Raw genomic sequence first — 14,033 nt, 5'->3', positions numbered from 1 at the left:
CGATACATCATGGAAACATCCCACCAAGTCAACGCCTACCATCAACCACACACACTAGTTCTATGTTATCCCAATTTTGCATCCTACACATGGGGTTAATTTACAAAAGCCAATTAATCTACAAACCTGCAAGTCTTTGAGGAGCACCCGGAAAAAACCCATGTGGTCACTGGGAGAGCGCACAAACTCCACATAGACAGGATTGAATGTCTCTCGTGCTGTGAGGCAGCAGCTCTACCGCGGCACCACTGTGATGCCCATCTGAGCCAAAGATAGGAAAATGGGAGTTGCTTGGTCAGCATGGACGAGGGGCCTGTTTCTGTGTTGTTTGACTTGGGGCTCCAATAAAGAAGGGAGAGGCTGTGATGGGAGTTAACACAAACAGTCTAGTTTAGACACACACTGCAGAAACAGGCCCTTCGGCCCACTGGGTCCATGCCGACCAGCGAACCCCGCATATTAACACTATCCTACAAGCACTATGGACAATTTTTACATTCACCAAGCTAATTAACCTACAAACCTGTATGTCTTTGGTGTGGGAGGAAACCAAAGATCTCGGAGAAAACCCACGCAGGTCACGGGGAGAAAGTACAAACTCCGCACAGACAGCGCCAGTAGTCGGGATCGAACCCGGGTATCTGGCGCTGTAAGGCAGCAACTCTACCGTTGTGCCGCCCTGCACTGCAGGGCATTGTTTGGCGAGGCATCGAAGTATTTCTGTGTGCCAAATGTGCCTCTGATTTTAAACATAACTCTTGAATTTGTTGATGAACAGGTTGGTGTCGCTGAGCGCTGGCCACAGAACCTTGTCACGTGAGAGATGGCAAAAAGCAAAGCAGTTGGAGGTTCTTCGCAGAAGCAGAATACAACAAAAAGTGCATGTAAACGGCAATGAACCTTGATGCCAGACCCTTAATGTTAATACAACGCAACAGAACCTGCGTGCCAGTGGGCTTCATGTAAATTCACAGAGCTAACATTCCTTCTCAGCCCACCTGCCAAACCTTTAAAATTGAGGAAAATCTTTTTTTTTTTTTGTAGAACATTTGTATCAAATTTTCTTACAAATGTTTCTTAACTGAATTCTGACGGCTTTAATTCAAGATGTTTTTGTTGCTTGTATTGAAATCTCTGCCATTTAGTTGAGTGCGTTCATTTGTGAAAATTTCTACATTCCTCTATTGCCACGATTTCTCAAATACAGGCTATTTTTGTAATTTTGTAAACTGCATAACATTGTACTTGTTTGAAAGAAATTGCCTTTTTAAAAAAAAAAATGAAACAAGATCTCAACTGTTACTTCTGTTTCTTTTTTTTATAATTAGTCTAATCATGGGTTGGGTGAACCTCTATTGATATTTGCGCATCCAGATTTAACCTGTAAACTCGTGCTGGAGTCGCTAGTGAATAGGTTACTTCACACGTAATAGCTTTTTGGTAAGATAACTATTTACTCGATGGGTTAACTTCTAACATTAACGGCTGTCCATTATTTACCCTTTTTAAATTATTTGATCAGCCTTTACTGGGTATTTAAAATTGCATACAAGCTGCCTTCAAATTCTAACAATATTTTTGCATCTGTTTTGAAAATTAGTTTTTAAAGATTTATTGAAATTATTTGCCTGTGATTTGACTTATTACTTGTGAAATCCTGACAGGGCCAATGGCACTGCAGTCACTTTGCACAGGCGTGAGGAATGAACATTTAAGGTGGTAGATAAGGGTGTCATTGCTTTGGCCTGGATGTTGTTGGATGGTGGTGAAGTTGCACTCATCCAGGTGAGGAGAAAGTATTTCATTATGCGACCCTTTGCCTTGTACAAGTGAAAGGCATTGGGATGAAAGACTTGCACAACGCCAATTGTCTGAAGAAGGGTCTCGACCCGAAACGTCACCCATTCCTGCTCTCCCGAGATGCTGCCTGACCTGCTGAGTTACTCCAGCATTTTGTGAATAAATCGATTTGTACCAGCATCTGCAGTTATTTTCTTATACCAATTGTCTATTGATTATGATGGAAGGAAGATCATTGATGAATCAGCAGGTGAGGAGTGAGGCAAGAAAACTTGCCCCAGAGGAGTTTTTCCAATGATGTCCTTTCTGGACTCACCTCTCAAGTCATCGCTGTTTTACTTTAATCATTGGAATACTTTCTGCTTGTTGACCATTCAACGTCAGTTTATCAGGACACCCAGATGCTGCACTTTGAGCAAATACCTCACTTCCTCTCCGGAATTTGAGATGTAATCAAGGTGGCCTTGAGGGAAGAGGGCCTGGTGCGATGTAAACAGCATTAATGAGCAGATTATTGGCAAAGAAATGCCATGTCTGACACTCAACCAATACAGGTGAGAGGGAGGAGGGTGACATTAAATCAGGTGGCATTTACCTGCCATTTTCCAGATAACAGGACAAAGCTGGACAATTGTATGTCAGGTAGATGTCAGTGTTGGAGCTCTAATAGAACAGCTGTTCTTATACGGCTAGTTCTGGAGTGGAAATCTTGTGTATGAAGCCAGGATATCACTGGCCCCCATAGCATTTTCTCCATCCACTGTTCCAGGTCTTACTGAGTGTGTTGAATTGGCTGAAAATTAAGTTCTGTGATGATGGAGATCACAGGAGGGAACCAAGGAGGATACTTTTATATCTTGTTGGAAATGTTTCTTTAGCCACATGTTTTAGGATGGAATATTCTTAGTGCTACCTCCTTACCTAAGCTTTTTAATTTTCCCACCATCATTCATGACTGGTTGTAGGAAGATCTCTGCTTTCATCTGACTGGATGCCTATGGGATTTCTTGGCTCCAAGTGATGCATGTTTTGTTTTAGGTTGTGGTATTAGACTCAATAAAAGGCACTTATCCTGTTATTGCCATTTTTTGCCCAGTGACATTCCATCCTCCTCTACCCACCTACAGTAGGGTGATTGACAGTAGCTAATTAACATAATTTTGGTATATAGGGAAGACCTGGACAATCAGCAAGAGCAAGTTAATGCTGAAGCAGTATTACAAACTAATGTATTGTCCAATTAAAATACAACTAACACAATTGCATATTCTTGCTGTGAAACAAATTTGTCTCTGCTAAAGGTGATTTCTACCCAAGGTACATTAGCAAAGACAAGAGAAAGTTGATTTATACTTCATGTTGGTTAGCTTACCAACTTGTTCAGACCCAGGCTGGCAGCTATGTCCTTCAGGACTTGGACATTATCAAATTGTCTTACATTTAGAGACACCATGGAAACAGGTCCTTCAACCCACGCTGACCATTGATCACCTCGTCACACCAGTTCTACATTTATCCCACTTTCTCATCCATTTCCTACACACAAGGGACAATTTAGAGCTAATTAACCTGCAAACCCACATCGTGGAAACCAGGGCACCCAGAGGAAACTCGGTAGACAACACCCAAGGTCAGGATACAACCTGCGTCTCTGGCTGCGGTTCTACCAGCACCTCCACTGTGCTTTTGTCAATTAGAAACGGAAAACCTCCAGCGCATTACATTCTGGCCCCTTGCTATATGCTTCCAAGCAACCGTCAACGGGGAGTACTAGTGGTAGTCAAGAAATGGTTTCCTAGCCCATATTTCATTTGATGCTATTTTCCAATGGAGGAGCTGGTCTCAATGTTGGCGACTGCCAGAATCAATCATTGTCATGTGTACCCTGGTGTGCACATCTCCCACCAGCATGACAGGACATTACCTTGGTGTATGATGTAGGAATCTACAGAGTGGTGAAGGCGGCACAGCACATTACTGGCAACTGTCTCCCGGCCATTCAGGACATTTTCTACCGGCGGTGCCTGCAGAAGGCACGCAGCATCATCAAGGACCACAGCCACCCAGCACGCAGGCTGTTCTCCTTGTTACCGTCAGGCAGACGATACAGCAGTATGGCTGCGTGTACCACGAGACTTAAGAACAGTTTCTACCATCAGGCTTCTGAACTAACATTTCAAATCATATATGTTGATTATTTTTAATATTGTCTTTTTAACTATATTTAATATTGTCTTTTTACCTTACTAATGTCATTTTTAAAATCTTATTTATCCTTGGAATATTACTGCTGAGGTGACCCGTTGTCTTGTCAAATACATTTAATTGTACCGTTGACCCTGTGCCAACCTACATATGACAAATAAAATGTATTATGATTATTATTATTATATCTGCCATAGCTGCTCACCGAATCAGCACTGATGGGCTGCTGCTCAAGTTAAGGGAAATACAAAATCACCCAATGAACTGCCCAATATCAACTTCAAATCTTCATCTCTATTTGATATCCATGCTCAATGCAGTGACAAGTGGAGGGGACAGAAATAATTAATTTACTTTTGTGTTTAACATTCAGCCATTTGAAATAAAGTGTGAATATAGGGGCAGAGGTCAGGATTGGACCCTGCAAATGATATCACATTACCAGCATGAATCCGCTGGCTACAGACAGAGGTAACGTGTGGAACTGACATGACATCTCGGGGAACGTTTAGGCTACTTTCTGAACTGCATTGCACTCCAGAAATAAACAAGCATAACCCTTCACAAATGCTTGTGTAATGTGTATCGTTGCCAGGTGGGAAAATGCAAATAACATTGATTCATTATTGTTTTGCATTTGGATGGAACTTGCATCAAAATTGGAGCTGTTGCGGGTCAGTTTTTCTTGATCTGCAGCACAATTTCCTTGGCCGCCATTATATTCCACAGAAGATAGACACACAGCAGGTGAAGCAGCATCTCTGGAGAAAAGGAATAGGTGATGTTTCAGGTCACGACCCTTCTTCAGATAGTGTTGGGAGAGGGAAAAGAGAGTTGGGAGAGGGAAAAGAGATGGAAAAAGTACATAGGAAAAAATAATGAAAGATATGAAAAAAGACAGATCTAGACAGCAAAGATGACCAATGCCCACAATGGTCCATTGTTGGCTGTGGGGAAGGTGACAACAAGTAATACAACAGTGAAACTCAGCAAGACTACATGGCTCCTGTGCAAGGAGAATTATTCAAGGGGATTAACCAATAATTTCAAAATGGCGGCGCTGCCATAGCAGCTGCGGCTTACCTGCGGTCCATTTGTCTTTGTGTTTTTGTTGGTTTTTTTGTCTTAATTGTAGTTGTGATGTGGTGTTTTTGTGTTTGTGTACTATGTGTGTATGTGGGGGGGAGGGAGGGAACTGTAAAATTGTAAATAGGTGTCACTTCCGAACGGAGACCCGACCTTTGTTTTCTGGGTGTTGTCTTCGTTCCTGCTGCGGCCTACCATCGGCCCAACTCCTGGAGCTGGCGGCCTCCAGGGCTCCGGTTCGCAGAGCCCGCGGACCGGACTTACCATCAGCGGAGCCGGCCGTTTTCGGGGGCTGCGGGAGTGGCTGCGACTCGCCTTAGGCTCGGGCTGCGTGGATGCCGACATCGGGAGCTCCGGCAGCGGCAGCGTGTTCGCCCGCCACGGATCGCGGGGCTTGGGTCGCGGACATTTCACCGTCCGGCGCGGCCTAAAATATGCCGCGGGATATTTCTCTGCTGGGCGGGAGCCACGACCGCCCCGACGTGCAGCAACAGCAACAGCGGCAGCGTGTTCGCCCGCCCCGGATCGGACTTATCATCGGGGGAGCCGGCCGTCTTCGGAGGCTGCGGGAGCGGCTGCGACTCGCCTTGGGCTCGGCCCGCTGCGGACCGTCCGGCGCGGCCTCCAACCACAACAACCTGACCGCGGGAGAAGACAGCAGGAGAAGGGAAAGACATTGTGGCCTTCCATCACAGTGAGGAGAGGACTGGAGGAGACTCACTGTGATGGATGTTTCTTTGATGGATGTTTCTTTTTTTGTGTGTTTTTGGGGTTGTGTAATTTTAATGCCTATTTAATGCTTTTATTGTTGGACTGTGGGTGACTGAATTTCGTCCAATATTGGATGACAAATAAAGCTATCTTGAATCTTGAGTAAACATTTCACTAATTGACTTAGGAGGAGGAGGAGGAGGAGATAAGGCAATGATCTTCACCTGTTCACACATACAGGGATTTTTTTATAATCATTAATCAGCCACCTAAATGGTATCTTTAAAAGGTTTCTGCCTGAGCCTACACTATTGTTGCCATGATTCAAATACACAGCAGTTTCTATATGATGACCAAGCAATATTTTGGCAGATGCAGTGGGGAGGGTAATGGCCTTGAACCAAATAAAATGATTTTGATGATTGGCACTTAAAAAAATATGGAAACAGATGGGTTTGCTTCAACTTTTTTTTAATTAAAATAATATTCATCCCTCCTGTCAAAATACACTGGAGCAAATCTACTCTTGTAGCATGTGCATTATTTTCAACACATCAAAGAAACCACACTACTGTGACAAAATATGAATAAATAAGCACATTAAAACATTTAAGTTACAATAACAAGTATTTTAATTATAGGAATGGACAGTTTTATTTACCCAGAAATTCTGTGTCGAAGGCTGATATCAGGGCACAGTTAAGACAATTGGGAACCTACTGTAAATAACATGTTTACAATCTAACTACAGTACATTTATGATAAACCACAGGCACTGTCTATAGGATTGTACTAATGCTACATCAGGTTCAAGTCAAAATTCCCTCCGGCCCCTTCACCACTTGTATTTTAACATTCATGAGGATCTTGCCCCTTCTGTGTGCGAGACAAAAAAAATACCTTTTGCAATAGTTCAGATTTCTAGAATACTTGTAATCGTGAAATAACCATGAGATATTCAAGTCCCTTGCAATAGACTTTTGCTGCATAAAGATGCTGTTCCATAAAATGAAAATATAGTTTTAGGATTTTCTTATTTTCTTAAAAAAAACTTAATTCAGGGGCAGTTTTCCCAGATGGCAGTGAAGACAATCTTAGGGCAAGATGCAAGTTATTATCCCATTGACCATGACACTTCACTACAACGCATACTGACGGGAACTCCTGAAGTGTGTGGTATGGCATGTGCTTCAGTTGTGTGGAGTGTACAACTCCTGTCTACTTGGATTAAAAACAACTGGAACAGGGCAGGTTAGAGACAGTTGTCATCAACTGAGATTACATTGCCACCAGCCTAATACATACTTCCTTAATTAATATTGCACATTGGCCTGCTCAGTAGTCGCTGCTCCAGTAGCTTAATGCAAAAATCCAGGATTACCCAGATTATTTGGAAAACCTCAAATCCAACATTGTTTGTTAAAGACTCTATACAAAACTGCAGATACATTTTAAAGGACTTTTGGTCTTGGATCATAACTTAAAAGTATTCCCCTTAATCAAGGTTACAAAGTTCAGAGACCACCAGTGGCTAAATCTGGATTATCCTTGTCTGGCACTGTGAAAACATCTCCTTAAACTGGGGGTGCTGACCCTCCGTTACATTTTCAGGGGTTCGCTGGACCTTTGCCACAGCGAAGTTTACCCCCTGGATTAGTCCTGCCTGGGTCATGCTTGCTACCTGGACCATTGAACTTCGGATCTTAGCAAACGGTGAAACAGCACTGCTGCCTGCATCTTCTAGTTGGGAAGGTGAAGCCTCCCGTTCAAATTGATTGGACACACCGGCTGGATTGTCCTCTATCAACACAGCAGAGTCTGGAGGTTCCACTGAAAGAAGGGGTAAATTAGAGCTAGCCGAGGATACGTCCAGCTTGGAGGGTCTTGGTAAATGCATCTCAGTTTCTTCTGGCTCAACGTTGGACGTCACTCCAAAGCCACAGATGCTTCGCTCTTGCTGCTTCTGATGGAAAACCAGATCTGCAACACTAACGTCGGGAGATTTATTCTGTGCATCTTCTACAAACTGGTGACAATAGGCATCAATGGGAGTGTTGAAATCAACAAGGATATCCTCATCAGCAGTTGGCGCCTCGGAAGGCAGTACATTAATCAGAACTTCACCCTGGTGTTCAGGATTATTCTGCATTAAGTGGATTTCTGAAGTATTGTGCGGAATATTAAAATCTGTGCTGCCGATCGAATGTGATCGACTGCCTAACCGTGAACGGGGTCCAGTGGCAACAATGCCGCAGCTGGGAAGCACATAGTCACACTGTCCGACATCTTCAGAGTCCGTCAGCTGGCATTCTTCATCCGATTTGGAATTGGAGATATAGCCATCAGATTCATAAGAGTCCGTACCAGAAGAGATCTCAAGATCCGAATCGGTCTCATCTTTGACTGCCACGGGGGAATCCGAGCTCCCCAGACTACTGTCCGATTTCCACAGGTTCCGTAGGTTTGGTTTTAAGAAATTAACCTTGACGTCCGGTTTCGAAAAGTTGCCAAGTTTCCGCAAATTTCCAATGGTCACATTGGATTTGGTTTGTTTGACTTTCTGGTTGAAGGAAGAAAACTTGTTGATAAGAAAGTTCTTGCCTTGGGTTAAGCTTGTACTGCTCGTAACCCGACTCTTGGAATGGATACCAAGGATGTCTTCATGTGGCTTACTGCGCTTCCTGCAAAATAACACGCAATTCAGTCATTTGCCTTGGAAAGATTTTACTTGGGTAACACTGCAAAAGAGACTAAATGCTTCATTACTTGAATGCAAGAGTAAATGAGCCTAAATGTTAGTCTAAATGCTTTTTTACAGCAGTACTGTTCAATCTTTTGCAGTTGTGGTTGGGAGAAATTACTGTACCCACTTGACAGCTGCTTAATTGAGCTTCTTTCAAGTGAGGCATGATTGTAATTAAACAACTCGGTCTACCTGCAATTCAGTCTGCGTATTGTGAAGTGGTTTAATAATAAGAGGTCGATTTTAAACCAAACAGTATTTGCTGAGGAAGCAACTGAACCTGGCAACAGGGAGTGACAGAAAATAAACATCCCCACCAGCACAATGCTACCTACTTTGCAGGCCAAAATGTGTTGAAAAGTAGGTGGCCGGGAGAACAAAGGTGCAACATAAGGATAGAAGGAGAAGGGGGAGGGGGAGGGGGAGCAGAACTATTATTAGAACGGGTGTCAAGGGTTATGGGGAGAAGGCAGGAGAATGGGATTAGGAGGCAGAGATCAGCCATGATTGAATGGCAGAGTAGACTCGATGGACCGAATGGCCTAATTTTACTCCGATAACTTGTGAGCAGAGGAGACGTGAGTGAGGAATCCATCTATGACAGCAGTGAGGGAAGCCACGTTTACGAATGAAAGAGGACATCTTGGATGTCGGAGAATAGAAAGCTTCATCGTAGGATCAGATGCGACAGAGACGGAAGAATTGACAATAGGGGATTTGAGGAAGGACATTCTTGCTATTGAGGGAGTGCAGCGTACGTTCACGAGGGTAATTCCCTGGATGGCGGGACTGGTATATGATGAGGAATGGAGCGACTGGGCTTGTATACACTGGAATTTAGGATGAGAGGGGGGGATCTTATAGAAACATAAAGCTATTAAGGGATTGGACACACTAGATGCAGGAAACATGTTCCCGATGTTGGGGGAGTCCAGAACCAAGGGCCACAGTTTAAGAAAAAGGGGTAGGCCATTTAGAACTGAGATGAAGAAAAACTTTTTCACACAGAAAGTTGTGAATTTGTGGAATTCTCAGTGAAGGCCAATTCACTGGATGTATTCAAAAGAAAGTTACAGCGAGCTCTTAGGGGTAGCGGAATCAAGGGGTATGGGGAGAAGGCAGGAATGGGATACTGATTGTGGATGATCAGCCATGATCACATTGAATGGTGGTGCTGGCTCTAAGGGCCGTTTGGCCTCCTCCTGCACCTATTGTCTATGTATCTGTGGGATAGTGTCTTTGCAGAAGGCAAGGAAGAAGGAAGTGTGGTCCAAATAACTAGGTGTCGGTAGGCTTGGCCTTTGTCTAACCATTTGCTTATCAAACCCCCCTCACCTGTATTCACCTATTACCTGCCATGCTTTGTACTGCCCCTCCTCTCTTCCAGCTTTCTTTCATTTCCCCGCAATCAGTCTGAAGAGAGATCCCGGCCCAAAACTTCATCCATCCAAGTTCTCCAGGGATGCTGCCTGACCAGCACTTTGTGGCTTTTTTTTCCATGGACCAGCACCTGTAGATCTTATCTGCAGTTCCTTGTGTCTACCTAATGTTATTTACTCAATCGGTGGCACTACAGTTGCCAAGCCTCTAAGCTCTTGATTTCTCTCCCCAATATCTTGCACCTTTTCAGATAGTCCTTAAGACTCTGCTTTATGTTCACAAATATTATCAGTTTCATTTAATCAGTGTTTGATCGCACTCCTGAAGCACCTCATTAATATGAGGTATGAATGTTGTTGGTTATGGTAAAGGCCCAGGCCACATCAGTCTTTATAAAAATCATCAGTGATGGATAGTTAGCATTACTGCCTCAATGGCTGCAGTTAACCTCCAGTGCTGTCTGCAGGGCTTGCACTTTCTCTCTTGGTTATGTGGGTTTCCGCAGATACTCCAACTACCTGCAACATCCTGAAGATGTGCTGGTTGGTACGCTGCTATAAACAGCCTCTGGTGTGGAAGGGTGGCAGGAGAACCAGGGTGGAACTGATGGATAACAGAGACCAGGTTGTAAGTGAGGGGATAGGATTGACAGGATGGCTCTGGGAACCAGCAGATACCAGTAGCCAGATGTCCTCTCTCTGCATCATACAATTTGAAAATACAACTGCATTCATGTGAATCGTCAAAGTAAAAGATACCTGGATAAATAGCTCAAAGGTTGCAGAACTAAAATATAAATATAAGGAACTGCAGATGCTGGAATCTTGTGTAGAACACAGAAGTGCTCGAGTAACTCAGCACGCCAGCAGCATCTCTAGAGGACATTTTATCCTCTTCATATTGGAGTTCCACAGAACACAAAAGGGGCAGGACGATGGCACAGTGGGAGTCGCTGCCTTACAGCGTCAGAAACCTAGGTCTGATTCTGACTACAAATGCTGTCTCTACAGAGTTTGTACGATCTCCCAAGTGACCGCGTGGGTTTTCCCAGGGTGCTCTGGTTTCCTCCCACATTCCAAAGACGTACAGGTTTGTGGGTTAATTGGCTTGGTAAAGATTGTAAACTGTCCTTAGTGTGTAGGATAGGGCGAGTGTATGGGGACCGCTGGGCACGTAGACTCAATGGACTGAAGACCCTGTAGCTCCAAACTAAACAAAGTGTTGGAGTAACTCAGTGGGTCAAATAGCATCTCTGGACGACCTGGATATGTGAAGTTCCAGGTTGGGACCCTTCAGTCTGAAGGGACCTGATCCAAAACACCGCCTATCCATGTCATAGCATCTCCAAGAGGTAGGCACTGTGCTGAGAAGCATGTTAAACAGCTCAAGATGACTTACCTAGATAAGCATCTACTTGTAATTACTCATACTTGTAATGGTAACTAATCTATGAAATTATAATTACATTTATTAAATGGAATCTCCTCTGCTCTGACATGGGATTTTTAATCACACCAAAGTAGTTAACATATTGAAACATCAAAAGAATCCTAGAACATGGGTGGCAAGGTGGCACAGCGATAGTGTTGCTGCCTTACAGCACCAGAGACCCGGGTTTGATCCTAACTACGGGTGCTGTCTGTACGGAGTTTGTACATTCTCCCCGTGACCGCGTGGGTTTTCCCCCAGATCTTTGGGTTCCCTCCCACACTCCAAGGATGTAAAGGTTTGGAGGTTAATTGGCTTGGTATAAATGTATAAATGTAAAATTGTCCCTCGTGTGTGTGTAAGGTAATGTAGATGTGTGGGACTCGCTGGTCAGTGCGGACTCGATGGGCCGAAGGGTCTGTTTCTATGCTGTCTCTAAACTAAACATGGACTCAATTGCTGTTCAAGGTTTAGTATTGTGTTAATAACATGGATAAGACCGCAGTTTCAGCTCTACTGCCTGCCTTCATGGATGGTGAGAATATTTGCTTCAGAGTGGAAAAATGATGGTTTACAAAGTTTAAACTTTTTCTTTGTTATTACAAATTCTGAAGGAGGACATGAAGTTAATTTGACCAAGGTTCCAATTATGTAGTCCACTTTCTGAACACTTACATTTTCATTCCAGGATAAGACAGCATAACATTCAAGAAATTTTATGATCAAATGCCATCACCAAGGCCAGTGTAAAATAGCTTGGACTTAATGTCCACACAAGTACAACTCAGGATGTAGATATCTATTTGCTATTTTGATGAGTACTTCAATGACAAAACTAAAATAGACGTTACCCTCACAGTGCACTGGCTCAGAAGCTACTTTAGCTTAACATTTTACACCAGGCACTATTTAGTGTGACTATTATCAAATAACATTTGAGGTTGATCTGAAAGCATTGCTGTGAGTGGAAACAAGGTCAGAACACGAGTGTGCACGTTCTGCCAAACACATGCTCTCGGTCTACCTAGGCCTGCTGGATCTCCCAGTTGCTCATCATCTTAACTCCCCTTCCCATATTGGCCTCTGTTCTGGGCCTTCTCCATTGCCAGAGTGAGGCCACACACACAAAAATGGAGATTAGCACCTGATATTCCGATGGGGTAGGTTACAACCCAACGGTCTGAACATTGAATTCTCCAATTTTAGTTTATCATCATATCATATCATATCATATATATACAGCCGGAAACAGGCCTTTTCGGCCCACCAAGTCCGTGCCGCCCAGCGATTCCCGTACATTAACACTATCCTACACCCACTAGGGACAATTTTTACATTTACCCAGCCAATTAACCTACATACCTGTACGTCTTTACTCACCACATTCCCCAGCCCACCCTCTCCCCTGTGCCACGCCCAGACACGCACTCATTTTCTCCCAGTATCTCGCCCCCGTTGTCTCCTTATATCCCTTCCTCTGGCTTCACATTTCACTCCAATTCGCACCGTGCACCCTTTTGCCTTCTTTTCATCTCTAGCCTTCATCCACCCTTCCACCAATCAAACCCTTCTCACCTGTATCCACCTATTTCCCCACAGACAGACCCACTCCAACCTCTTCTCCAGCTTTCACTCCCAGTTACAGCCTGAAGCATGGTCCCGAACCAAACCCTATCCATGCCCTCAGGGATACTGCCTGACACACTCACTTACTCTAGCACTTTGTTTTTATTTTTAAAAAGCAGAAACAAGGAGCCGGACTATGAAAAAATGGATGAGAAGTTTTTAATGAAAAAAAGATGAGAAACAGTTTCTAAACTGAGTTGGTTTTTAAATCAAGACTATGCACAAAAAAAAAGCAATATTTCAATTCTGACTGAACTTCAAATTAAAAATAGTTTTGCAACATGGATATCATTTAAAATCTATTTTTGGTACTTTAGAATGTCACTTTGTTTAGGTTTGATCAATGACTGCTGGATAAAGTGCTGAACAGTAACTTAAAGTGGCATTCGAGACTTTTTTAAATGAAAGTAGTTCAGCAGTCTCTCCGTGTTTCAGCCAAGAATATAGAGGCATTTCAAATGAACCCGGTTGTGTTTCCACCCAATCACACAGGCATCTTAAGCAAGATGGTAACACCTCACCTCTCCAACTTCTTCTCCAGAATTGGCACATCTATTCCAAGGCCCTGCTTTGTCAGCTGCAACATTTCTGCAATGCACTGAAGGGTGTCTGCAAACCAATTAAAAAGATAATTATCGTCGCCATCTTATTTCCGAAGGCATTGATTTCTTGCTCACCATGATTGCAAAGCCCACTGATGCCTATCCCCAAGTGAACGCCATTCATGCACACTCTCATGGGGCACATCACAAATCTTGGCTCCTCACATCAAAGCCAGACTCTCTTGATCTATACTCATTGGCATCTATCTCACTGAATGAACTGGTTGAGGTTTCTGGAGAAAGCAGCAGAAATCATGGAACATGCAACCATTGCAGGTAAGAAACTGGAGTGAAACCCTTTCCTCAGAATCTGTAGATTATAGGTAACTCAGATATTTTTTGGGATGGCATCTCAATAAACTACTTAATGCGGTCAAGAATGACTTTGGTCTCATCCTATACCTCTATGTGGACAAGAGCAGTAATGACGAAGAATTCTGAATCGTTTGTGT

At 43.5% G+C, this 14,033-nt stretch overlaps 2 protein-coding genes across 4 annotated transcripts in view; one reads left to right on the top strand and one right to left on the bottom strand.

Moving 5' to 3' along the window:
* mcmbp (minichromosome maintenance complex binding protein) overlaps positions 1 to 1,939 on the top strand; it is a 29,566-nt gene extending 27,627 nt beyond the window's left edge. For all 3 annotated transcript variants that reach the window (XM_078413522.1, XM_078413520.1, XM_078413521.1), the window contains exon 16: positions 779 to 1,939. In XM_078413522.1, coding sequence (XP_078269648.1) covers positions 779 to 905 — 127 coding nt within the window. In that variant the 3' untranslated portion in view covers positions 906 to 1,939. The remainder of the gene's footprint in view (positions 1 to 778) is intronic.
* Positions 1,940 to 6,263: 4,324 nt separating this feature from the next.
* Positions 6,264 to 14,033, bottom strand: part of inpp5f (inositol polyphosphate-5-phosphatase F) — a 161,879-nt gene continuing 154,109 nt past the window's right edge. Inside the window, exons 19-20 of the mRNA XM_078413517.1 lie at positions 13,501 to 13,588; positions 6,264 to 8,483 (exon numbers count right to left, since the gene is read on the bottom strand). Of these exons, the coding sequence (XP_078269643.1) occupies positions 7,334 to 8,483; positions 13,501 to 13,588 (1,238 nt within the window). The 3' untranslated portion in view covers positions 6,264 to 7,333. The remainder of the gene's footprint in view (positions 8,484 to 13,500; positions 13,589 to 14,033) is intronic.

The sequence above is a fragment of the Rhinoraja longicauda genome, chromosome 16 (assembly GCF_053455715.1).
Source record: "Rhinoraja longicauda isolate Sanriku21f chromosome 16, sRhiLon1.1, whole genome shotgun sequence".
Taxonomy (NCBI): domain Eukaryota; kingdom Metazoa; phylum Chordata; class Chondrichthyes; order Rajiformes; family Arhynchobatidae; genus Rhinoraja; species Rhinoraja longicauda.
Note: the sequence above shows the minus strand (reverse complement) of the source record. Positions and strands in the feature narration are given on the sequence as shown.